This window comes from Ochotona princeps, chromosome 17, assembly GCF_030435755.1.
Source record: "Ochotona princeps isolate mOchPri1 chromosome 17, mOchPri1.hap1, whole genome shotgun sequence".
Taxonomy (NCBI): Eukaryota; Metazoa; Chordata; class Mammalia; order Lagomorpha; family Ochotonidae; genus Ochotona; species Ochotona princeps.
In genome coordinates, this window is record NC_080848.1 from 16,349,211 (window position 1) to 16,373,731 (window position 24,521).

At 53.4% G+C, this 24,521-nt stretch overlaps 1 protein-coding gene across 1 annotated transcript; it reads right to left on the bottom strand.

Moving 5' to 3' along the window:
• Positions 1 to 595: 595 nt before the first annotated feature.
• ODAD4 (outer dynein arm docking complex subunit 4) lies at positions 596 to 24,521 on the bottom strand. Its single transcript, XM_058676016.1, has 12 exons — positions 24,369 to 24,521; positions 22,208 to 22,339; positions 21,832 to 21,982; positions 20,314 to 20,375; positions 19,890 to 20,055; positions 17,868 to 18,092; positions 17,517 to 17,724; positions 9,379 to 9,465; positions 8,584 to 8,780; positions 7,220 to 7,320; positions 2,584 to 2,662; positions 596 to 1,059 (listed from the first exon to the last, which is right to left on the bottom strand). The coding sequence occupies exons 1-12, from the start codon at positions 24,480 to 24,482 to the stop codon at positions 611 to 613; spliced, it is 1,971 nt and encodes a 656-aa protein (XP_058531999.1). The 5' UTR covers positions 24,483 to 24,521; the 3' UTR covers positions 596 to 610.

Here is a 24,521-nt window from a genome sequence, read left to right on the forward strand (position 1 = left end):
AGAGCCCCGCCCGCCCGCCGCCTCGCACCTGCTGAAGCAGAGCTGGTGAAGCACGGATGCCGGCGTCAGCACCGGGCGTGATTTAAACTTGGCTATTTTATTTGTCGCGGACTTGGGCGTTAAGTTCCACTTTTCACCACTAACGCTTTTTTTTTTTTTTTTAATCTGGTACTTAAATAAACGATGCGCCTGCCTGAAACCCTGCACTCCAGGGGCGGGCCCGGGTGGCGGGGGGGCGGGGCACTGGACGAACCCCGCGGCGACCCCAACCTCCTCTCCTCCTCCTCCTCCGGGTTCGTGGGTTCCGAGGACCCTCACCGCCATCCTGCTTGCGGGGCTCGGAGGGATTGACCAGTCGGTCCCCTGTGCAGCCTGCCCAGCATTCTGAGCCCGACCCTCCACCATCCCCCAACCTCCGCCCTCGGGCGCGTCCTCCCCGAGACTCTACCCAGAGTGGGGAGCAGTGACGTGGCCAAGCCAGACTTGGGGGGGGGAGGGTTTAAACGGACTTTTAATGGAGAACAGGGAGAGGGAGAAGGGTAGCTGACTCACAAAGACTGTCACTCACTTCCCCTCTGTGAGGAGGCAAATCGGGGCGGCAGGGTCCCCCTCACGCCTGATCCACCTCCCCGCTCTCTGCTGTGGTTTTCGCGTCTCCCGTTTCTCCCGATTCTGTGGGCCCCGGGTCCTCCAGACTTCCCGACTCCTTTCTGCTGAGTTCCTCCAGCAGCGCCTGCTCCAGCTCCCCGGAGGGCCGCCGGTAGATCTCTCGGGACTCCCTGCGGCCCAGGTCCACAGACGGCAGCCTGTTAGTGGACGGCCTCCCGGGGGCCTCGCCCACCGCCCTGAGGCCTTGGTCCGCCTCCTGGCTCTCCCACTGGGTCACGCTGGATGGCGCCTCCGGGAGCTCCTCCTCCTCTTCCTCCATCTCCCTCTCGCTCTCTGTCAGTTCTCTCTCCCACCGCTTCACCACCTTCTCCAGGTCTTCTCGCCCTCTCTTCAGCTCCCGCCCCTTGGCCTTGGACGTTTTCTCTTCTACGGGTACTGCCACAATCTCTTCTGCAAAAAAGACACGGGAGGGAGGGAAGTCGGCAGAAAGGGTGTCCTTGCCCAGGCAGCAGGAGGCCTGGGCACCCCCAAGGGCTCTCAAGAGCTCTTTAACCTGGAAACATCGCGGAGCCTGCGTGTCATGGCCAGGGTAAGGGAGATTATGCCATTTGCTTCTCACTCAACCGCCCTATGTCACTGATCCAGGTTCTAAGTCACACAGAGAGCAGAGGGTCGAGCTGGGACACTTGCGCCTACAGACACGTCCTTTTTCCCTGCAAAAAGCAGGATGGAGGTGGGGACCGCCTCCCCACCCCCACCCCCACCCCCACCACGCCAGGGACCTCTCCGTTGCGCATCCTTAGGTCCTTCCTTATTTGCTGGGAGGAGGGGTTTGTAAAAATAGCAGCAGGCTGCCAGCAGGAAGTTGAACTGGAACTGAAACTAAGGCCTCTCACGGTTCTATCCCTTTCGGTCCTGCCTGCCCTGTTCTTCCAGGAGGCCCCCAGCGCCGCCTAGCGGCCTGCAGGTCTCTAGCTAGATCGCCTGCGCTGAGGCGTCTGTGCGCCACTGGAGTTGAAATTAGAAGCAAGGGTGCTCCCTGCTGTTCCGAGTGGGAAATGCGCGGCAGCTGCGGGCACTTGGCTGGCACCTGAGAGCAGGTGCTGCTGGGAGCTGCCCTGGCTTCCCAGAGCCGCGTTGGAGGCACTCAACATACACTTGCCGAGGGGACCTGGCAGGCGCTGAACCATACTGGACTGTTGGTGCCATGCTAGAGCCAGACAGCCTTGGAGCCTGCGGGGCTGCAGTCAGGAGCTGTCAGTCTGCCCGCTAGATCTCTCACAGGAGCTGGGCAGAAGCTGTCAGCGGGATACCCCATACCCTGACTGCTCCTGGCCCCTCATGCCCCGCTCACTCAGAGGAGCCTGGAAGAGCCTGGTGGCAGGAGTGCAAGGGGTCTTTACTCCCTGGAGGCCTTGAGAGAACCAGGTGATGAGGCCCAGCCTGAGAAGCACACAGAAGCCCCCTCACCATGCAGCCTTCCCCAATGCCCATCCCACCCCTTCCTCCCTCTGACCGCAGGGAGACAGCTCACCTTGCTCAGCTCCCCTTCTCTCCAGACTGTGAGGACTGAAGGACCTGGTCCTCACCCCCTACACCCTGTGTGTGGCAGGCGGCTGTCACTGTCGCTGCTGCTGCCCACCGCTGGTGCACCTAGCCCTGCTGTCTTCCATTTACAAAGCTCCTGGGCATCTTAATGAGCCAGGGGTAGCTGATGCTTCCTCTCTAGGGCCCTCCATGTCTACCAGGAGCACATAGGGGTCTGAAGGCCCCCTGGTGGGCCTCCTCACCTGCTGCAGACACTCTAATAACCCTGGATGACCATCTCCAAGAAATGCACCAGCCAGCTGTTAGGTCACAGCCCCCCCAGCGCTTTCCTCAGCCCTGGCTATCCTCCCTGTCCCACCCCAGAAAGACGAGTTGGCCACGCTCTCCTCCTCTCGGGAGCCGCAGGCGGCCAAGCCTGGAACTCACCTCGCTTTTCCTTGAGAGCCTCCCTGTAGTTGGTTTTCTTCAGTTCTTCAATGATGCCCTTGTTGGCATCATCCAAGGCCTGTGGACAGCAGAGGGAGCACTGAGTTCTTTGCACGTGTGCCTGGCCCCTGCGGCCACCCCCCTCAGAAGGCAGACTGTGTTGTGGCTGGACCACCTCACCCCTCCCGAGGACTCCACCACGCAGGACGCCTACCATGACGTTAAGTTGTCCTGCCTGCTCACCAACAGAGTATCAGCCATGCTAAGAGGCCCAAACCCTTGGCAGCCAACTTCATTCAAACCCATTTCTCTGAGGCTTAGGCTTGTCTTCTGAAGTTGTATCTGTCTACTACCGTCTATCTTTTATTTCTTTGTATTTCTCCCTTTTAAAAAGATTTATTTTATTGGAACGTCAGATTTATAGAGCGAAGGAGAAACAAAGAGAAAGATCTTCTGTCCACTGGCTCACTCCCCAAGTAGCCGTAACGGTCAGAGCTGATCTGATCTTAAGCCAGGAATCAGGAGTTTCTTCTGGGTCTCCCACATGGGTGCAGGGTCCCAAGGCTTTGGGCCATCCTTGACTGCTTTTCCCAGGCCACAAGCAGGCCACTGCTTTCCCAGGGAGCTGGATGGGAAGCGGGGCTGCCGGGATTAGAACTGACGCCCATCTGGGATCCTGGAGCATGCAAGGTGAGGATTTAGCCATTAGGCTACTGTGCTGGGCCCTCTTTGTATTTATTTATTTGAAAGACAGAGTGACAGAGAGGAAGGGAGACAGAGATGGCCACAACAGCTGCAGCTGGACCAGGCTGAAGCCAGAAACTTGGAACTCTATCCAGGTCTCCTAATGGGTGGCAGGGGACCCAAGCACTGAGCTATCATGTGCTGCCTGCCAGGTATATTAGCAGGAAGCTGGATGGGAAGGGGAGCAGTGGAAACTTGAACCAGAATCCCAGTATGGGATGCAGGTGTCTCAAGCAGCAGCTCTACCTGCTCCTAACGTCTCCTTTTTACCTGAAGCTGCTCTTGGCTTCAGTTCATGGAACAAGATCATTGAAGTCACTAAGCACTCAAGGAGGCAGCAAGCCGAGGAGGGGACTGGAGACAGCCTGGCAGCTGGCTGGGGGCTCTTTTCCTCTTACTGCCCCGTGCCCCTGTGGTGCTGCTCCTGGGACAGGCCCAGGTCCCACACCTTTGGGCTCAGCATTCCAGGAGCCACCCTGCTGTATGCTTTTGCGGGAGACAGTGGAAGGGAAAGACCAGGAGAGGGAGCGAGACTCAGGGGAGTAGGGGCTCTTGGGGAGGGAGCACGGGAACAGTCCAAAGACAAAGCTAGGCCACCCACAAGGGTACATGTGGCTGGCCCCACCATAACAGGCAAGTGGGGACTCTGTCCCAGTGCTCCCAGGGAACCTGGGTCTCCCTGGGACTCAGTCCCTGAGCTCTTCCATCACAAGCTCTTGCTTGGTGCCCATGGCCTTGGGCCTCAGTGCCCCTCCCTCCCCTCCCAGGCCTGCCCAACCTGGCAAGTGACCCACCTCTGTCAGGGAGCACCTCGGGGAGCCCTGCCAGGGTTTCCTTCGTTTCCAAGTGCTGCACGGTTAGTCTGTCCCCAGGGTGCATCCTTCCCCCTCCATTCCTGCCCCGCTGTGTTGCCTACGTGGTCTGTGGTCTGACAGCTCTCAACCTGCATGCATGTGCCCCAAGGCCAGGTGCCAACTGGGTTCCAGCCCTTTGCCAGTGGTGGCTGCACAGTTTCCATGTTGGAAGGGCCTGGAGCCAGAAGTGGGTGGGTGGCAGCAGCTGAGCTGGGAGGAAGAGCACTTGCTTAGGCTGCAGGTGGTGGTGCCTGAATCTGGAGTGGCCTGGGGAGCAGGGGTGGAGCTGGGTGAGCCTGAAGCATCTCTAAGGTTCCCTGGCTTCACCCCTGTTCCAGCGGACTCTTCTATGATGATAACATTCTAGATCTGTACTGTGTGGTGCCTCTGAGTCACATGTAGGTAAACTGATGTTTCATTAACTTTCCTGTCACGTGTGGCTGGCAGTAGCCAGAGTGGAGCAACGCAGGTGCAAGCAAATCCAGCCAGCAGTGTGCCTGGGGACCATGGAGCTAAGAGAAGCTGAGGGGCTGAGGGGCCCAGGTAGGGCTCCTGCAAGAGGTCCTCTAGGGTGATGGAGGTGGGAGGGCTGGGAGCTCACAGCACATGCCAAGGCCAGAAAAGACACAGTCTGCTGCTGGCTGCAGCTGGAATACAGGGTGGTGGTGGGTGGGGTGGGCCAGCCCGGAGACAAGGAGGGGCCCACAGGGGTCACCAATGGTCTTTCCACCCAGCAGGAAGAAGCCAGAAAGTCCTCCAAGAGACACCTGGGCCCCAAGAGAAGGTTTAAGCTGCAATATATCCTAATGCCTCCTGTATAAGGCCGTATTTTGGAAACTGCAAGTCCTAAAGTTAGCTTAGAGGGTCTCAACCAGCATTAAATCAACACGAGACAGAATACAACAGGAATGCAACCAGTGTGGGTAGCATGCAACTTCTGTCAGGGAGCACCTCGGGGAGCCCTGCCAGGGTTTCCTTCGTTTCCAAGTGCAACTTCTATTTTTGTTTGTTTGTTTCAGATACAAGCTTCCAGAAATTCATGGAAATGACCTTGAAGGAGAAGCTTAGGACCGGGTATTCAGCCCAACTATCCAAACAGCCTCATCCCGCTCGGTTGCTGAGTTCCTGACCCTGCCTCCTGACTTGCTTCCTGCTCGTGCACACCCCGAGAGGCAGCAGGGATGACTCAGGTGATCGGCTTCCTGCCCCCAGCGTGGGAGACCTAGATGGTTTCCCTGCCTCTCAGCCATGGCCCTGGCCCAGCCTCAAATGCTGCAAGCCTTTGAGCAGAGGAAACTATACAGGCGCTCTGATTCTCAGAACTAAAAAGGTAAGTTTATTTTGGCACAAAATTTCTTGAAATTCATACTTACGGGGAAGCGGTCTCCCAAAAGTTCGTGAAAAATACATGTTACGGGGGTACTTGCAGTGGGTCAAGCTGCCTGCATCCCATAACAGAGTACTGGTCCTCATCCTGTCTGCTCTGCTTCTGATCCAGTGCCCTGCTAATGCGCCCAGGGAAGCAGCCTGTGATGCAGCAGGTGGTGACCCAGGGCCTTCAGTTCCTGCTGCCCTGAGAGAGACACGAGGGAGCTTCTGGCTCCTGGGTTCAGCCCTGTCCAGGCTCTGCTGTCATTCGCTCTCTCTGACCCCATGATTCTGCCACTCAAACAAATAAATCAATATTTTAAAACTGCGCGTAATGGGTAAAACTGCTGTTTGCGATGCTCATATCTCTTCAGGGAGCACCTGTTTGAACCCCAGCTCCTCAGCTTGTCAGGGGAAGCAATGGAACTGGCCCTGTTGTTGGGCCCCTGTACCCACATGGGAGACTTGGAGGAAGCTTGGGACCCAAAGCTTCAGCCTGGCCCAGCCTGGGCCTTTGTGGTCATTGGGAAGTGAGCCAGTACATGAAAACATTCTCCCTCTCTCCTAATCTCTCCTTTTCTCTATAACTCTGCCTTTCAGATAAACACATTCTCTTTTTTTAAAATAAGTGTAATTAAAAAGCTATGTAATGGGCCAATGGACTTCAAAAATTTTTTGCAGGTGCAGCGCAGTAGCCTAGTGGCTAAAGTCCGCATCTTACATGTCCAGGATCCCATATGGGTGCTGGTTCTAATCCCGCCGGGCCTACTTCCCATCCAGCTCCCTGCCTGTGGCCTGGGAAAGCAGTTGAGGACAGCCCAAAGCCTTAGGAACCTGTACCCACACAGGAGACCCGGAAGAGACTCCTGGCTTCAGGTTGGCTCATGTCCAGCTGTTGCGGCCACCAAAGGGAGTGAACCAGTGGATGGAAGATCTTCCATTCTTCTTCCTTCTGTAAATTTGACTTTTCAATAAAATAAATAGAGCCCAGCGCAATAGCGTAGCGGTTAAAGTCCTCGCCTTGAATGTGCTGGGATCCCATATGGGCACCAGTTCTAATCCTGGTGGTCCCGCTTCCCATCCAGCTCCCTGTCTGTGGCCTGGGAAAGCAGCCGAGGACGGCCCAAAGCCTTGGGACCCTGCACCTGCGTGGGAACCTGGAAAAGGCTCCTGGCTTTGGATTTGCTCAGCTCCAGCCGTGGCAGCTGCTTGAGGAGTGAACCATCAAACGGAAGATCTTTCTCTCTGTCTCTCCTCTTCTCTGTATATCCACCTTTCCAATAAAAATAAATAAATCTTTAAAAATATATATATATATTTTATAACTTAATATTTTTTTTGCTCCGAAATAAACTTATCTTTTTATTTTATTTTGTCAGGAACTTCAGGAAGTTCCCTTCATGCTTTGTGTGCTATACAAACCACTCACAGAAGCAGGCTGAATGAGTTCTGCTCTACCTAGCACACAGGGGCAGGGTGGGAGGGGAGGGGGGATGGGCGGGGGCAGGGCTGACAGCCCACGGGGCGGAGCGGGGAGGGGGTAGATGGGGGACTGAGTCCAGGGGGAGGGAATGGCTGGGGAGGGGGGCTAAGAGCCCCAGGGGAAGGGGCTGGTTGGAGAGGGGGCTGGAAGCGGGGTGGGGGCTGAGAGCCTGGGGGTAGGGGCTCACACTGATGATGGCCTGCTGCGCTTCGGTGTTGTGCACCAGCTTCGCCCGCTCCAGGGCCTTCTCAAAGTTGCTCACGGCTGACTCGAAGTCTCTCAACTTCACTGAGGAGCAAGGGGAGAAGGCACAGCACAGGCAGGAGGTGACATTTGGGTACTGAAGGATGTAGCTGGGTTAGGAGCCGCCGGGGAGGGCAGGGGTCAGCCTGCCGCTGCAGCCTCATGCCAAATGGAGCGGCTCAGCAGCACCCTCTCCTGCACGCTCCTGGGCTGCCGCAGACCAGGTGATCTGTACCCTGGCACTAAGGGGTCCCTGAGGAGGGGCTTCCGGGGAGGGGACTGGTACACATGGTTCAGGTCTCCAGGGCTAGGGAGACTCATTTTACACATCCTTAGAGCATTCCAGAAAAGGAAAGGCATATATACATACACACACATCCATATATAATTATATATTTGTGTATATTATAATACAAATAATTATTATTAATATAAATATTTATTTATTATTTGAGAGAGTTACAGGGAAAGACAGAGATACATTGGCTGATTTCTTCTCTAAGTGGCCTCAATGGGCAGAACTGAGCCAGGCCAAAGCTAGAAGACCTGGGGTGAGCGCCATGGCTCAATAGCTTAATCTTCCATCTTCAAGCGCTGGCATACCATATGGACACTGGTTCAAGTCCCAGATACTCCATTTCCAATCCAGGCCCCAGTAATGTGTCTAGGTAAGTAGCAGAGGATGGCCCAAGTCCTTGGTACCCTGAATCCATGAGGGAGACCCAGAAGAAACTCCTGGGTCCTGGCTCTAGACTGGCTCAGCTCCAGCCATTGCAGCCACTTGGGGAGTGAACCAGTAGATGCAAGATCTTTGTCTCTCCTCTCAGTGAATCTACTTCTCAAATAAAAATAAATAAATCTTAAAAAAAAAAAAGCTAGGTGCCTTCATCCGGTTTCCTACATAGGTGACAGGGGCTAAAGACTCGAGCTATCTTCCACTGTTTCCCAGGAGTATTAGTAGAGAGCTGGATCTGAAGTGGACCAGCCTGGACCTGACCGGCACCTGTACTGGACGCCGGCATTGTGGGGCAGCAGCCTTACTGGCTATGTCACAATCCTGGCCACAAGACATCTCACTCTAAATGTCATTCAAGACTATGTGATATGGGGCTGGTTGGCAGCTGAACTCCTCAAGGTCAGGGCCAGTGGCTCCCATGGTGCGTGGCGTTCCCCACCGGTGAGCATGGTACACCCCATGTGCCAAGCAAAATGGAACGGCTCCTCCTCTCCCTGACTTGACTCCCGGCTCCCCCAGGGCTGGAAGCTGGACCCCAGCGCTAGGGAGGCTGATGGTCTCAGCATCCCTACCTTGTGCCTGCGCCACGAGAACGCTCGCGTTGAGCTGCCACTCCATGTCACCCTCCTCCTCGGCACACTGCTGGGACTTCTCGCCGTAGTTCTGGGCCTGCCATGGTTGGTCCAGTTCCAAGTAGCAGCGGCCAATCTCATGGAACAGCCAGGTTTTCTCCAGGGTGGTTTTGGCCAGCGGGATCTTCTCCTCCCACCTGGGGAGAGGAAAGACCAAGGTCTCTAGCCCAGCACAAGGGCCACAGCGGGCCGGGCCTTTCTGCTGGGCGCCTGTTCTACTACCACCAGTCCAGGGGGAGGGTTAATAAACGTGCTCATGTTCAAAGCTCCCACAAGATATTTTGGGAAAAGCTACGGGATCAAATTCAAAGCAACAGTTGAAAATTGTGCTTAAAAGTAGCATTTGAGGAGCCGGCATTGCAGTGCAGTAGGTAAAGCCACCACCTGCAGTGCTGGCATCCAGGATGCAAACATGCTGGTCGGAGTCCCAGCTGCTCTGCTTCCAAAACAGATCCCTGCTAATGTACCCGGACACGAGAACGAGTAGGTCATTGGCCTTTACAAAGTATTCCTATGACTCTTACATCTGGAAAATGCTGAGAAAAATGCTGACTCTATTTCAGGAACTAATTTGAACAGAGGAGGTTTTGAGTTTGCAGAGTAACCTGAGATGCCCAGCCTGGGTCTGTCTGATGCCTCTGCCAGCATGCTGGCCCCAGGCTGGGATTATAATAGATAGGCAGGAAGTTCAGGTCCCTGGCGAGCCCTGGGCAGGGGCCATCCCTGCTCACTCACGTGTCGATGGCTTGCTGGAACTTCCCAACTCTGGCAAAAACCCTGCCGATGTTGTCGAGGGCTCTGGATTTTGCATCGGGAAGGTCACTGGAGGGAAGGAAGAAAATCAAGCATTACCTAGAAACTAGCCCGAGGCAATGATCAAGACTCAGGGCCTGAGAGGGGCTGGGCATGTTATGGGGGCACACTGTGCTAAAGATCACCCAAACAATTAGAGCAAACTGGGGAGCCTTTATTTGCCAGCTGGCAACTGCCCCCACTCAGAACAGGTCTGAAGGAGACAGCCCTGAGCTGTGAGGGCAGTGAGCTTTGAAAGGAAAAAAACCCACATCCTAGTGGCCTTTTTACAGTGGCAAGCAAGCAAGCAAGGATACAGAGGCTACAATAAGCAGGTTAGAGCCAGGATGAGCAATTTTATAGTTAGAGTTACAATTTAACTTCTTACAAATTGGTTCCATTTTTCATGGGGCTCAGTTCGCAGGACCTGGTTCCTCCTTTCATGGGGCTCTGCACCTGAATCAGCACCTGGTTCCTCCCTAGGAGAGGAGGGTCAGTCTAACCTGACTGGTGACCACGAGATAAACTCAGTCTATAATTTTTCACCCTGTCATAGGCATGGTCCCTCCAATGGCACACTGAGGCCAAAAACAGACCGTTGTGGGGTGGGGCCTGTGGTTCAGCAGTTAAGTCAATGCTTGGTATGCCCCTGTCCTATACGGAGTGTCACGTTCGAGTCCAGGCTACTTCACTTCTGGTCCAAGTGCCTGCTAAGGTGCACCCTGGGAGGCAGCAGAGGATGGTCTGAGGACTTGGGTTCCCACTCTCCATGTGGGAGACCCAGACTGCATTCTGGGTTCCTGACTTCAGCTTGCCCCAAGCCTGACTATTGCAGGCATTTAGGAAGTAAGTCAAGAGATGAATGACCTGTCTGTCTCTGCCTTTCAAATGAACAAAACTAAAAATAAATAAGAAAAAAAAGGAAGAAAAAAAAAACTGAAAAAGAATGAACTAGTTTTAGGATCATTTTGGAAGGCAACTCACATCACAAAGATGTCTCTTTGCTCCAACAACTTGTGCTCTAGCAAAACCGCCTCAACTAGGTAATATGGGACAGGTGTCCAGCACCACAGTAAACATTCTTTGGCCCTTTGCACCCCTTATCAGAGCGCCTGGGCCAGAGTTACTTCTCTGCTTCCAATTCCAGCTGCCTGCTCGTAGGCACTCTGGGAGACATCAGGTGATGGTCAAGTGCTTGGGTCCCTGCCATGTATGGAGACAGACCTGACTAAGTCCCAGGCTCCTGGCTTTGGTCCTGGGGCCAGCCCTGACCATTGCAAGCAACTGGGGAGTCAATCTGTAGATGGAGATCTTGCTCTCTTTCTGTCCGTCTCTTTGCCTTTAAAAAGAAGGAAAGGAGGAAAACTAACTAAGATCTTTAAACTACGGGCTGGCACTGCAGAGTAGTAGGTAAAGCTCTCGTCAATCCAATAATGCTTACATCCAATTTGGCCATGATTTGTGTCTCAGCTGCTCTTCTGACCCTGCTCCCTGCTAATGACCTGAGAAAAGCAACAGAAAATGATCCAAGTGTTTGGGCCCTGTCTCCCACATGGGAAGCCCAGAAGTTCCTGACCCAGTGCTGGCCATCCGGGGAGTGAATCAGCATTTGGAAGATCTGTCTTTCACACACACACACTCTCTCTCTCTCTCTGTAACTCTTTCAAATTAAATAACCTTTTAAAAGATTTATGTTTTTAAAGATTTATTTATTTTTATTTGAGTGACAGATTCACAGAGAGGAGGAGAGACAAGGTTCTTCATTCTGCTATTTTACTCCCCAAGTGGGCGGAGCAGCCAAAGCTGAGTTGATCCAAAGCCAGGAGCCAGGAGCTTCTTTTGGGTCTGCCACGTGGATGCAGGGTCCCAAGGCTTTTGGCAAACCCCTACTGATTTCCCCAGCCACATGCAGGGAGCTGGATGGGAAGTGGAGCAGCCGGGATACGAACCAGCACCCATATGGGATCCTGGTACTTGCAAGTGGAAGATCAGCCTGTTGAGCCATGATACTGGCTCCCAAAATAAATAATCTTTTATTAAAAAAAAAATCTTTAAATGAAATTGTACTTTTGTCCTTTTACCAAGAGAAGAAATTGGGAGCCAGAAACGCAATTCAGGTTTCCCACATGGACAGCATGAACTCAATGACTTGAGCCATCACTACTGCCTTTCAGGGACTGTGTTAGCACGAAGCTGTAGTCAGGAGCCAGCCGCAGGGACTCTGGCGTCTCGATTGCTAAGCAGAAACACCTGTTCCTTAATGAGCTTGGTTTTCTTTCTTTTATTTTTTATTTGAAAGGAAGATTTACAGAGAGAAGGAGAGACAGAGAGTCTGTTAGTTTATTCTCCAAGTGGTTGCAAACGCCAGAGCTGAGCCAATCTGAAGCCAGAAGCCAGGAGCTTCTTCTGGGTTTCCCATGTGCATGCAGGGTCCCAAGGCTTTTGGGCTATCTTCTGCTGTTTTCCCAGGCCACAAGTAGGGAGCTGGATGGGAAGTGGAGCAGCTGGGACTTGAACTGCTGCATGTGCAGGCTGCTGGCAGTGGAAAGTGGAGGATTAGCTTGTTGAGCCATCATGCTAGACCTGTGAGCTTTATTTTCAATTCTACAGTCAGGCAATACTTCATCTCACCCAACACAGTAGGTGCCCCAGCAGAAGAAATCGGCTTCACAGACAAAAGTGCTGGAGAAAGCAGAAATGAAGCCATCGTCAGACTGGCCCCCCAAGGGCTACTTTCCTTTTCAGGTTCTCTTCTCTCCATAAGCATCAAGGCAGAGGAAACTTCACGACTGTGCCAATTTAAACTGGCTTATTGAGACAGTTTGGCCCTTATCTCTTTCTTATCTCAGGAGGATCAAATAGCTTCTGTTCAGCTCAGCTTGGTGCATTGCATGTTAGCCTGAGCGACTCCAGTTACTCTTTTTAAAAAAGGCACAAAGATCCTATCCACAGAACTCCTATCCACCTGCTAGCTCACTCCCCGGGGGTGCCCCAATGAGAGTAGGGACCAGAAGGGGGTGGCGAAAACTCAATCCAGGTCTCCCATGTGGGTGACAGGGGCCCAGTTACTTAGCCACACTTGCTGCCCCCAGGGTCAACAACAGGAAGCTGGAGGGCATCGTAGGCCAGCCTGGACTGTCAGGGCCTAGGGCAGGAACAAAGACCCCTGGTAATTTTTCTGGAACACTCCCCTGCCCTGATCCCTCCACACAGCAGGCACAACCTTCCCAGGCCTGCTTCTCCACCTGCTCTCTGCTTCTCAGGTCCCCGCTGCCCCGGGGGATCTGGAATGAACCCTGGGATTGGGGGCTCACCCTGCATGACGCCTTGCGGGCACATGGCTCACAGTGGCAAAGACGCAGCCTGCCGGCTGTGGTCAAGCTGGCCATTCTGAACACACACCACGGCGCCCTTTCTTCTACAGAACGACTGCTGTGTCTGGGCCCTCCTTAGATTCCAGGGAGCTTCCCTGGGCCGTTGTTGCAGCAACCTCAGTGCACACCCACAGGAATGCGGTGCAGTGCGTTATGGCTCCAGGGGAAAGAGGTTTTCTATGAGGCTATTCAAGGAAAGAGATCCTTTCCATGATGTTCTTTAATTAAACACATACAAAAACAAACTCCTTTTGTTGTTATTAAAATACTCGTGTGTGTGCGCACCTAAGTGGGCAAATACACTGAGAAGGATTTACAAGGGGCCAAGCTAGTGAGCAGGAGGGGGAGACGGAACTTTCAGGTCTTGCTCCCTGTGCCCTTTGGCTGAGGGCCCGGCACCACACTGCTGTCCTTGTGCACAAACACTCCCTCCTCGGCCTTAGGACCTGCAGAGTGCTGACATTAAGCCCGAACTCCCAGACCCACTGAGCTGCTCCAGGTACTAACCAGAACAGGACCAGGTCTGGGCGTGGTTCCCCAAGCTACCAGTAGCAGGGCCAGCAAGCAACTACAGATGGACACGTCCCCAGGACCAGAGCTAAGAGCGCTGTTCCAATAATCACAAACATTTGGAGAAGGAAGACATGAAATGGTTAATACCAGGTTAACACTGGACCTCCTCTGGCTACAGACAGAGGGGCAGGACACCTACGGGGAGACAGCGTCAGGAGACTGCTGCTGGCTCCTGGATTGGCCGGGGTGAGCCGTCTGGGAGAAGTTCATAGGCAACAGGTTGCTGGGGGTCTGCAGTTTCAACATCCATCCAGGACTGTGAGTCACTGCTGGTTTCACCTGCAGCTGTTCACTGATTAACTCCCCTTATCTCACCCTACTTCCCCCCCAACCTCTCTGGCCTCCCACTCCCCAGGGGTACTGGCCCCCAGCTCAGACAGGCCACCTGCAGTTCCCCAAGGCCTCCACCCCACCACATACCACTGCCTCCCCCTGCTCTTGTCCTACCACTCCCACTCCTAGGGTCCACTTTTACTCCCTCTCCTGTTCTCTCTGAAGGTCCTGCTGCTCCCTGCCCCCATCCCTCCGCTCAGCCCTGCACTGCTCCCTCCTGCCTGTCACCTTGACCCTGAGCCATATCCTGCAGCTGCTGCTCTCCCAGCACCAATGAGGTCAGGGTGCCCGTCCAGAAAGGGTGCTATGTTTTGGTGTGAGGAGTGAGTGAATAAGCTGTGTGATATGCTCATCTATTCCTGACAATAAAAAGTAATAAATAATAAGAACAGGAGTTAAGTCACTGCTTGGGAAGTCTGCATCCCATAGTGGAATGCCAGTTCAGGTCCTGGCTGTGCTTCCCATCCAGCTCCCTGCCAGGGAGGCTGGGACAGCAGCACGAGATGGCCCAGGCGCTTGATCCCCTGCCACCAACATGGGAGACCTGGATGGAGTTTCTGGCTCCTGACTTCCACTGAGCCCAGCACCAGTCACTTGGGAAGTGGGTGAGAGGCTAAAACATGTCTCTCTCTCTATCTCAAATAATAAATCTTTAACAAATAATGGCAGCAGCGATGAGAAAGCATGTCGTGAAGTCACCGATGGCACAGTCAGACATGAGTGAAGGCTGGGGGCACTGAAGAAGCTGCTGGACAAGTGAGTGACCAGAGGAGACGAGGACATGTGTAAAGCATGTACAATTCACAAGGAAGGTCCAATTTGTGGTTGCGAGAAAGGAACACAGATTACTGCAGGACACCTGTTTACCTTGTAACCGCCTCGCACACCAACTACATGCCCACGCTGGAGCAGGGGCTGGGCCCCTTTGGAAGGGCAGGGTCTGGCAGGGCAGAGGCACACCTGCAGGAGGGAGCTGGGGGGGCGTGTCCTTCCCTGCCCCGTGGGAGTAGGGGTGCGGGTACAAGGAGGCCCTGCCTGGGGTGGGTTCATACGGGAGCATTGAAGACTGTGTAGGCAGTGTCCCCAGGCCTGAGGAAGCAAGTACTAGGGAAAGAGAGGGTACTGAGTCCCAGCTGGACACCAGCAGGTGCAGCCTGGCAACCCTTTGAGCAGCTTCATATGCCCGGGGGCCTGAAGAGAACCAGGTCGAGTCAGAAAGGGCAGCAGCATGCATTGCACAAGGCACTGGGACTTGGGTGTTATCACTTCATGGCAGGGCTGGCCGGCCAGCCAGCAGGGCAACAGGGTGCCCAGGCCAAACACAAGCAAGGAGTGGAAGGGAGGGGATGCATGTGGGAAGTTTCCAGCCTTGGGGCCTGGGAGGTATCCAACTGTGCCACCTTCAGGGAGAATGGGGATCAGGGAGGAAGATTAAGGATCCCACATTGGGACACATTGCGTTTCGGTTTTCCACAGACATCTAGCCCAGCAGAAATGTCCTAGGGTCTATTAGACGTGCGGTCAAGGTCTGGGAAGAGAGGTCTGATGAGAAGCAGAGATGGATAAGTCCTCAAAGCCAGCCCAGGCTGGACCCAAAGGACTGTCTACACTGCATTGACTTGACCCTCACAGACCCTCAGGTGCAACTTAGTCTAGGCTGCACGGTATCTCAGCAGCAAAGTCAGGTCTGGCTGGAAAGCTGTTTCTTTCTTTCTTTTTCCAGGGTGGGTACTATGCAGTATTTTGGCTCTGTGGGGCGAGGGCAGGTGAAAGATGGACTGGGAGATGGACAGCATTTAAGACTTGGCTGAGGAAGAGGGAGAAGGCAGAAGCAGGAATGTTCTGGAAAATGTGACCCCAGGACAGCACAGAGGTGGGTGTGGAGAGCGTGGCCAGGACCAACTGCAGAGTGTGAGGAGTGTCAGCTGGAGAGGGAGAGTTCACCTGTGGAAAGTGGCTTCTGCAGTGGGAGCTGGGGGCAGAGCCCCTGGATAACAACAGGATAGAGGTCCTCGCGTGATGGCTCAACTGGCTAATCTTCTCCCTTGTAAATGCTGGGATCCTATATGGTCACTGGTTCATGCTTTGGTTCATGTTTGGGCACTGGTTCATGTCTTGGCTGCTCCACTTTCCATCCAGCTCCTTGATTGTGGCCTGGGGAAAGTAGTAGAGGATGGCAGAAAGCCTTGGGACCCTGCACCCAAGTGGGAGACCTGGAAGAAGCTCCTGGCTCCTGGATTCAGATCATCTCAGCTCCGGCCATTGTGGCCATTTGGAGAGTGAAACAGCAGATGGGAGATCTTTCTGTCTCTCCTTCTCTCTGTAAATCTGACTTTGCAATATAAATAAATAAATATTAAAAAAAAAAAAAGAACAAAGAAAAGAGGACAGAGCAGGAGGCTGACCAGGTGTCAGGATGCCTGCGTTCTGTATCTTAGTGCACGCTCCCGACCCCAGTCTCCACCAACACAGACCTGGGGAGGCGGCAGCAGCAGCTCCCTGAAGCTGGATTCCTGCCATCCTCATGAGAAACCTGGACAGAGTTCCTGGTTCCTAGGTCGGGCTAGTGTGGTCTCAGTCTTTGCAGGCATCTGGGGCGTGAACCAATGAATGACAGCTCTCTCTCGCTCTCCTCCTGCCTCTCAAATAAACAAAGAACGTTAAAAATAAATTTAAAAGTCAGAAATACAGGCATGTATTTTATTGCTTATGTAATTATTTTCAACTATTTCAAAAGTAGAGCAGTAGTGTGACAGAGACCTACCATCCACTGGTTCACACCCCCTACACCCTAAAAAAGCTTGCAACAGCCCTCACTGGGTCACATTGAAGCCAGGAGCTAGGAACTCCCTCGAGGTTTCCTGCATGATGTGGGTGGCAGGGGCGTAAGCACTAGGGCCACCCTCTGTTGCCTTCCCAGGTGCATTAGCAGGGAGTTGGACCGAAAACAGGACAGCTGGGACTTGAATGGCGCTCAGATAATGGTGTCAAGTGACTGTACCACAATGGCTCCTGCCCTGAGTTCTTGAAAAGGACTTCCGCACTTTGCCATCACAAGCCCGCCCCTCTCCGCTCCTTCTGCCCTCCAGGGCAGATACTCTTGTCATGCCCACTCAACACCAAAGGAAACACACAGGCTCAGCAAGATCAAACAGCTTGCCTTAGGGTCCCAGAGCTGGTGGTACAAGTTCCTGAGCCCAGCTCTGCCTACCTGCTGCTGGTGCCCGTGTCCTGGGTCAGCAGTGTGGCTTACAAGGCTCTTCCTGGTGCAACCCCAGAGCACTTCCTGCAGCCTCCTCCTGGCTATCCTCCTCTGCTTGCCAGCTCGGAGCTGCTTCCTGCCTCAGGGGCTGCCCACGGACTGCAGGTGTGCCCAGCTCTTGCTCAGGTCCTCCTGGGGGATACTTACCATGACTACCATTCATCAGTTATGCACCTTCTGTTGGTTCTCTACAGGAAAGTAACCCTTACTCATATCTGGTCGCTACTGTATGCTCAGTGCTTAGTGCTAAGAGCCATGATCAAGGCTGGGATTGGATGCATGCTTGTCGAAACCATGTGAGAATAAAAACAAACCTTAGAACCAGATACTGCCAGGAGCTTCTGACATCCCGGGGCCTTCACTCCCTTTTGGTGCTGACATGGCTAACAGTCTAGGTCTGCTCCGTTTCACCCTGAGCAACGGCCCCCTTATCCCCTCAGGGAGTCCTCACAGCAAAAAATGGAAGCTGAGCCACCAGAAGCCCCAGCCAAAGGCAAACCCAGCCCTGTTGAGGCCCCAGCCTGCCCCAGCACACTCACTGCTCCTTGGCGATCTCCAGATCTTTTCTGTGGCTATGCAGGGCCGCCACCATCTGGCCCAGCTCAATCTGGGCATTGCCGATGCAGCTGTACAAGTTGCCAACCAGCTCATCCTTGTTGGGCACCTCCTCTTTGTCCCACTCCAGCACCTTCTTCAGCACTTTCTCGGCTTTCTGCAGGCTCCCTTCAGCACTGCCGCTGGTCAACACTGCCGAGGAAAACATGCAGTGAGGGGGTGGAGTGGAGCGGTTCCTCTCCTCTCTCAGATCCCATCCACGGGTCAGTGGGGCCAGGATGCAGGTTGCTGGGCCGTCCCCTCCCACCTGCCTGCCCTCTGAGATGGCCACCCACACATGTCAATGTCCTCCAGGCTCTTGAGGATGTAGCGTGCTGTCTGAGAGGGCCTGCGCTTGCGGTCCCGCAGCCACTTCTCCTGCATCAGCTTTCGGTCCCGTTCTCTGGCGTAGATTGGCTTCTGCTGCCTCCAGAAGTTACTGCGTGTGTCCAAGTAGTTGATGCCTGTGATGATGAGGTCCTCCACTGTCAGGCCGTTTTTGATGGTGCCTCTGATCAGGTCTGTGGGGAGTAGGGAGGGGAAGGGGGGAGGCAGTGGGGAGGCATCTAAGAGAGTCGCCCCTTCTAGGTCCAGTCCTGGTTTGTTACAGACATTTGGGGGATTGAATAGCAGATAGATCTTTCCCCTGCCCTCCTCTTTTTGTCACTCATCCTTTATGTATTTTTATTGGAAAGGCAGATCAGATTTATGGAGAGGAGAGACAGAACTGGCGCCCATATGGGATCTCATTTCTTGCAAGGTGAGGATTTAGCCACTGAAGCCATTACACCAGGCCCAATAAATAAATATTTTTTTTAACGATCTATTAAAGGCAAGGACTTTAGCTGCAAGGCTACTGCACGGGCCGCAATAAATAAATCTTAAAGAAAAAGAATGACATTGACCCAGCACGACAGCCTAATGGCTATCCTTGCCTTGCATGTGCCAGGATTCCATATAGGTTCTGGCTCGTGTCCCGGTTGCTCCATTTCGCATCCAGTTCCTTGATTGTGGTCTGGGACAGCAGTGGAGGACAGCCCAAAGCTTTGGGACCTTATACCCATGTGGGAGACCCAGAAGAAGCTTCTGGTTCCCTGGTTTCGGATAGGCTCAGCTCCGGCTATTGTGGCCATTTGGGGAGTGAACCAACAGATGGAAGATCTTTCTCTCTGTCTTTCCTTCTCTCTGTAAATCTGAGTTTCTAATAAAAAAAAAAATCTTAAAATTAAAAAAAAGAAAGAGAGAGCAACAGTTCCAGGCCCCAGGGTTCTCCCGTTGTGTCCTCATGGAAGATGGACTCTAACTAAATGACCTCATCCAGGTTGTCAGTGCCAAGTGAGTCCCCAGGTGCCAACTGTGCCAGGGCACACTGGGATCTGGCAGGGTGTGCCACATTCTTCCTGCAGCATGGCCAGAGGTTAGAGCCCTAGCAACACTACAGGGCCACTGGGGGAATTGCTCAGGCCTCCCCACCCTCCAGGGCAGGCCCTGAGGAGCGCAGGGGTGGCACTATTCCTGTTACCATGGTGACGAGCCAGCAGTGACCTTGTGGGGAGCCCCGTGGGAATTTGCAGATGTCCTTGGGCAGCCAGTTCCAGAGAAGAGGCATTTGCTCAGACTCGGCTGACCAGCTCAGGGCCACATGCCCGGCCAAGGTGTATGTGGGTTCTCATTCAAGACTCTGCCCTATCTCTGGTGGCATAATGTGGTAGGAAGAGGGTCAGACCAGCAGTTAGCAGGCCTGGATTCTGGTGTTCACCACTAACTTGTTCGCTGCCTTGGAAATGTCACTCTTCATTCTCTAATTTCTATGTTTTTATATAAGAAGGGAAAGATCAGATCCGAAGCTGTTACAGAATATCCCAGTGCTGACATCCCGAGATTGAAGCACCAATCTTTTGGATTGCTCTGCTTGTTACACATGGGGTGCCCCTTTGGGGAACAGGTTGGGGGCAGGGAGTGCCAACTTCGGACCATGCTGGCAGAGGAGCCCAGATCTTCCCTGTCCCATTCTAGATTCCACTGTGCTTCGGAGCACCTGTTCTAGATTTTGCTAGCTTTTGTTCTCTGGATTTTGTTCGGGCTTTGCTGGGTTTGAACTCCAGCCACGTGGTCGCCTACCTAAGCATGGCCTTAGTTTCTGCAGGTCCATGCCTTGGTTTCCTTACCTATAAAGTAAGACTGCAAAACATAAAACCTGCCAGTGAGTAGATGCTGCTCATATTGTTTGGTTGGCTCAGCCTCTGGCTCAGCTGTTAAGCATCTACCCTACACCTCCTTTATCCCCAAGTTCCCCTTGCCAACAAAGCGGCTGGAACCTTCATCCAACAAGAGCTTCTCCAGGTACTCCTTGTCCACATAGAGCTCTCCCAGGAGCTGGCGGATCGTCTTCTCGCTCTTGAACGAACCCCTCCTCTTGGTCTCCCTCTTGGTGGTGTGTAAGAGCTGTTTCATCGGGTGAGGCTTCTGCTGCGTTTTCAGACTCTGGGGAAATGGAACGCCGCCCAAGAGTGCGTCAGCCAGGAGCCAGCACTCGCACATGGTTCTCACGGCTGTGGGCCCACATTCCTCTTCTACCAGAACCTCTCTGGGGGCCCAGAACCCATGGAGCAGGCCGGGTTAGGCAAGGGCCCTCTGGAGCAGGGTGGGAAGGTAGGCTACTGATGGCCACGGCTGACCGTGATGGCCAGGAGCATGGTGCTTCCATGCTAGACCCGAGCTTCTCAGAATCAGCGGCCTTACCTCCGCCTGCTTGCTTAGGAAGGAGAGGTCCCCTTTGTTCTCCAGCTTAATGGAAGATGGACCTGCAAGAACAGAGGCCAGAGCTCAGTGGGGCCAGGCCTCCCCAGGCATGACCTCTCACCTTATTTTTATAGGGAAATGTCTACCCAGGGCAGGGGGATGGTGGAGGCTGTGGCAAAGTTGGCCCGAGCCAGCCCCGCAGGCAAATGTGCAGATGCTTGGTCAACACTCACCCATCAGCCACACAGCCCCCCACTAGCCTAGGGCCGTGACAGCCAGGTTTCCACACAAGGTGAGGCCCTGGGTTCAGGGAAACCTCCCTACCCTGTATCACTGTTACACTCTGCGGCTCCTTCTGGCAAGCTCTCACTTCTCCTGCCATCAAGCTGATGGGGAAGGCCAGTTCTTGGTAGGCATGTGGAAAGGGAGGAACCTAGGGCCTAGGGGAAAGCTGGGCTTAGGCCTCATTCTACTGACTCCAGGCCAGGTACAGGCCTGCTTTGAAATAGCCCTCTTCTGGAACCAGCACTGTGCAGAGTGAGTTATGCTACTACCTGAGATGCTGGCATATCACATGGAAGCTGGTTTGAGGCCCAGTTACTCTACTTCTGATCTAGCTCCCTGCTAATGCACCTGGAAAAGCAACAGAGGATGGCCCAAGTCCTTGGAGACCAGAAGAAGGCTCCTGGCTCCTGGCTGAGCCTGGACCATTGCACTCATTTGGAGAAATAAACCAGTGAATGGAAGAATGGAGGAGTTATATATATATATATATATACACATATATATGTATAAACTTTATATATATATAGTTATATATAGAGAGATATTTTTTCTTTAAAATTTAGTAATTTTTATTGAAAAGGCAAATTTACAGAAAGAAGAAGAGAAAGATCTTCCTTCCAATGGTTCACTCCCCAATGACTGCAACAGCCAAAGTGAAGCCAATCTGAAGCCAGGAGCCAGGAGTTTTTTCCAGGTCTCCTGCATGGATGCAGGGTTCTAAGACTCTGGGTCGTCCTCTACTGCTTTCCCAGCCCACAAGCAGAGAGCTGGATATCTTCCCATCCAAGGCAGAGCAAGAACCAGCATCCATATGGGATCCCATTGCTTAAAGGGGGAGGATTTAACCAACTGAGCCACTGTACCAAGCCCTATATCTCTTTCAAATAATATGTGTGTGTGTGTATGAAATACCCCCCCTTCTGATCCAGGTTTGAGGAAAACCATATGCAACGGGTCAGGAACCGGTCCTCTTAGGCAACAGTTCCTAACCCTCAGCAACATCAGCAGTGGCCATGTCCAAGTGTTGTAGTCCCAGTAGGCCTGGCAGCAGCTGCTCACTCATTCTGTCTCTGGCCACTCTCTAAGTCTGTGGATTCCCAGAGTCTTCCTGGATGGCTAGTTGGATGGTGAGAGCAAGAGCCTTAAGATGCTTGGTGCACAACAAATTCAACTACAATTGCAAGAGGCTGCACGATGTCCCAAAGCAGATCTGAAAGGCCTGTGATCACTCACTTCCCACTGAGTTGTTGATTGCTTCCTGGGCTTTCTGGATGCCGACTTTGAACTCTCGGTCAGGCCGTAGCTTATACCCTCGATGATAGAACACCAAGGCAAACTCAAAGTCTCCCATGGTGTACAGCGTCTCGGCCTTTTGTAGAATCCCCTGGCACAAGAGGAAATCAATCAAGGTGACTGGGTAAGGCCTTCAGAGACTCGGGGGTGGGGGAACTGAAGGGACCTGGTTTGGAGGGGGGCAGGGTGCTGGAACCTCACTGGAGGCCACCCTAGGCAGTCTGGCCGGTTTTTCAGCTACTGCCACCACAGGCTACCAGAGGCAACAGCAGAGGAGAAAGCCAGGTGGAACCTGCCCGCCCACATGATCGGTCACCTTGCAGAAGGTCGGGTCATTCTGGAGTGAAGCCTCAGCATCTTTCAGGGATTTCTCCAAGTCACCCAGCTTCAGAAAGCACTTGGAGCGGGCTACCAGACAGTTTTTGTCCCCATTCTGAAGGTGAAGAGCCTAAGAGAGGAAGTGGGCAGGTGGATAGGCATCAGGAAAAGCCAGGGCAGCAGCCTGATGGGGATAGGAGGGGAGGCAGGACAGCCTGCAGGGATGCAGACTGCCCAGCAGATCCATTTTTTTTTTAAAAGATTTACTTGTTTTTATTGCAGTCAGATATACAGAGAGGAGGAGAAACAGAGAGGAAGATCTTCTGTCCATTGGTTCACTCCCCAAGCGGCCGCAATGGCTGCAGCTGAGCCAATTCGAAGCCAGGAGCCTCTTCCAGGTCTCCCACACCGGTGCAGGGTCCTAAGGCTTTGGACCATTCTCGACTGCTTTCCAAGGCCACAAGCAGGGAGCTGGATGGGAAGTGGGGCTGCCAGGATTAGAACCAGCGCCCATACAAGATCCCGTCATGTTCAAGGTGAGGACTTCAGCCGCTAAGCTACCACGCCAGGCCCTGCCCAGCAGATCCAACCATAGAGATTTCTGCTTAGTTTGCTGGATCATCTCTTCTGGAGTAAGGTCAAATCCTAGCTATTGTGGGAGCCACAACTGAGCTCGGGAAAACTGCTACCTTGCCGACAGATTGACCATCCCGCAGAGCCCAGAGGCCCCAATCCTGGCACCTGAGGATGTGCTGGGCACACAAAATTCAGTCTCTAATTTGAAATGGCTGTGCAAGCTGTGCAAAATTAAATGTCAGAGCCTGGCGCAGCAGCCAGTGCCTATGCTTGCCTTGCATGCTCTGGGACCCCCATGGCTCCTGTTCTTTTTCAAGCTGCTCCACTTTCCATCCAGCTCCCTGCTTGTGGCCTGGGAAAGAAGCAGTCAAGGACAGCCCAAGGCACTGGGGCCCTGCAATCGTACGGGAGATCTGGAAGAAGCTCCTGGCTCCAATTTCTGGTTGGCTTAGCTCTAGCTGTTGTAGCCACTTGAGGAGTGAGCCAGTGGATGCAAGATCTTTCTCTCTGTATATCTGCCTTTCCAATTAAAAAAAAAAACTTTTTTTTTTTTTAAAGTAAATGTCAAAGGCTCAGCATTCTAAAGACAAAAATGGAACTTAGGATGGTTTGCAGTCTACTAACTTCTTCATGTTTTGCAGCTCATTGAGAATTAATCACTGTTGCCAGAAATAAGGTGAGAATGCTAGGGAAGCCGAAAGTGTAATGTTGATCCCCGCCCCGGGTGGGTGGACGGTGAGAACTCCCATCACCCCAGTCTGCGAGAGGGACTGTCCCTACGCTGTCAGGGCTGCACCTGCCCCTCCTGTGCTGCCTGCTGTTCTTGGAACAGGAAGCAGCTCTCCGGCACTTCCTGGAAAGACACTCCAGCTCTGACAGGCGACTCTCCCTCCCTCTCTAAGCTCTCCAGGACAGACCTCCTTCGCAGGAGGACAAGTGCGGACAGGCACCCCCGCCCCCGGCCACCTGGACTCAAGTGCTCACCTATCCCAACCTCCTTTTTGCTTTGCTTTGTCTTAAGGGGTGACTGGGGTGGAAAAGAACAGAAGTTTGACTTTAAGGGTTAGAGGCACTCCTGTCTGGAACAAGAGTGGGCCACATATAGCAAGGGATCGCCGTGAGAGCATCTCCCGCTGTACAGGTGCCATGGACAGTCCAGCAGTCCAGCAGCCCTGCAGTCAAGGGCCGGCTTTGGACCCTTTCTCTGCCATTTGTCAGTCAGTGACCTTGGCACATTGCCCAACTTCTAGATCCATTTCCTCCCCCATAAAAGGCAGTAATAATATACCTCCCTCACAGGCTTGTTCTGTGTGTAGCGGTGTACCTGACAGCCTAACTCCTTCAGGATCTGGTAAGGTGACTTAGACATCGGGGGCTATAATAACGTTCGTTATAATGCCTTTGATAAGCAGCGACACGAAGCTGCCTAGCCTATCTCCCAGTCAGTGAGGTAGCTCTGTGAAAGCAGGCCAGCCAGCCAGTTCATACTGAAGTAAAGAAAGAGAAGAAGCGCTACAAAACAGGTGCGCACAAGCACTTTATGACACCTGTGAGCCCTGAGCAACCACCACATGGCAACTCACGTTGCTGAAGCTCTGGGCGGCCTTGGAGAACTCCCCGCAGAGATACAGACGCTCGCCCTCTGCCATGTAGGAAGGAAAAGTGCTTCGCAAGGTATCCGCTTCAGGGTCCGACATGATGACCTGCCTCAGAAAGGGAGGGAAAAGAAGCTCGAG

Excerpts from the sequence above, each read along its gene's own strand:
- ODAD4 (XM_058676016.1), bottom strand. The coding sequence starts at position 24,482 with ATGTCGGACCCTGAAGCGGATACCTTGCGAAGCACTTTTCCTTCCTAC. Across the intron at positions 20,056-20,313 it reads TCCTAAGCAAGCAGGCGGAG|AGTCTGAAAACGCAGCAGAA; the intron begins GTAAGGCCGCTG and ends CCATTTCCCCAG. Across the intron at positions 18,093-19,889 it reads GAAGCTCTTGTTGGATGAAG|ACCTGATCAGAGGCACCATC; the intron begins GTTCCAGCCGCT and ends TACTCCCCACAG.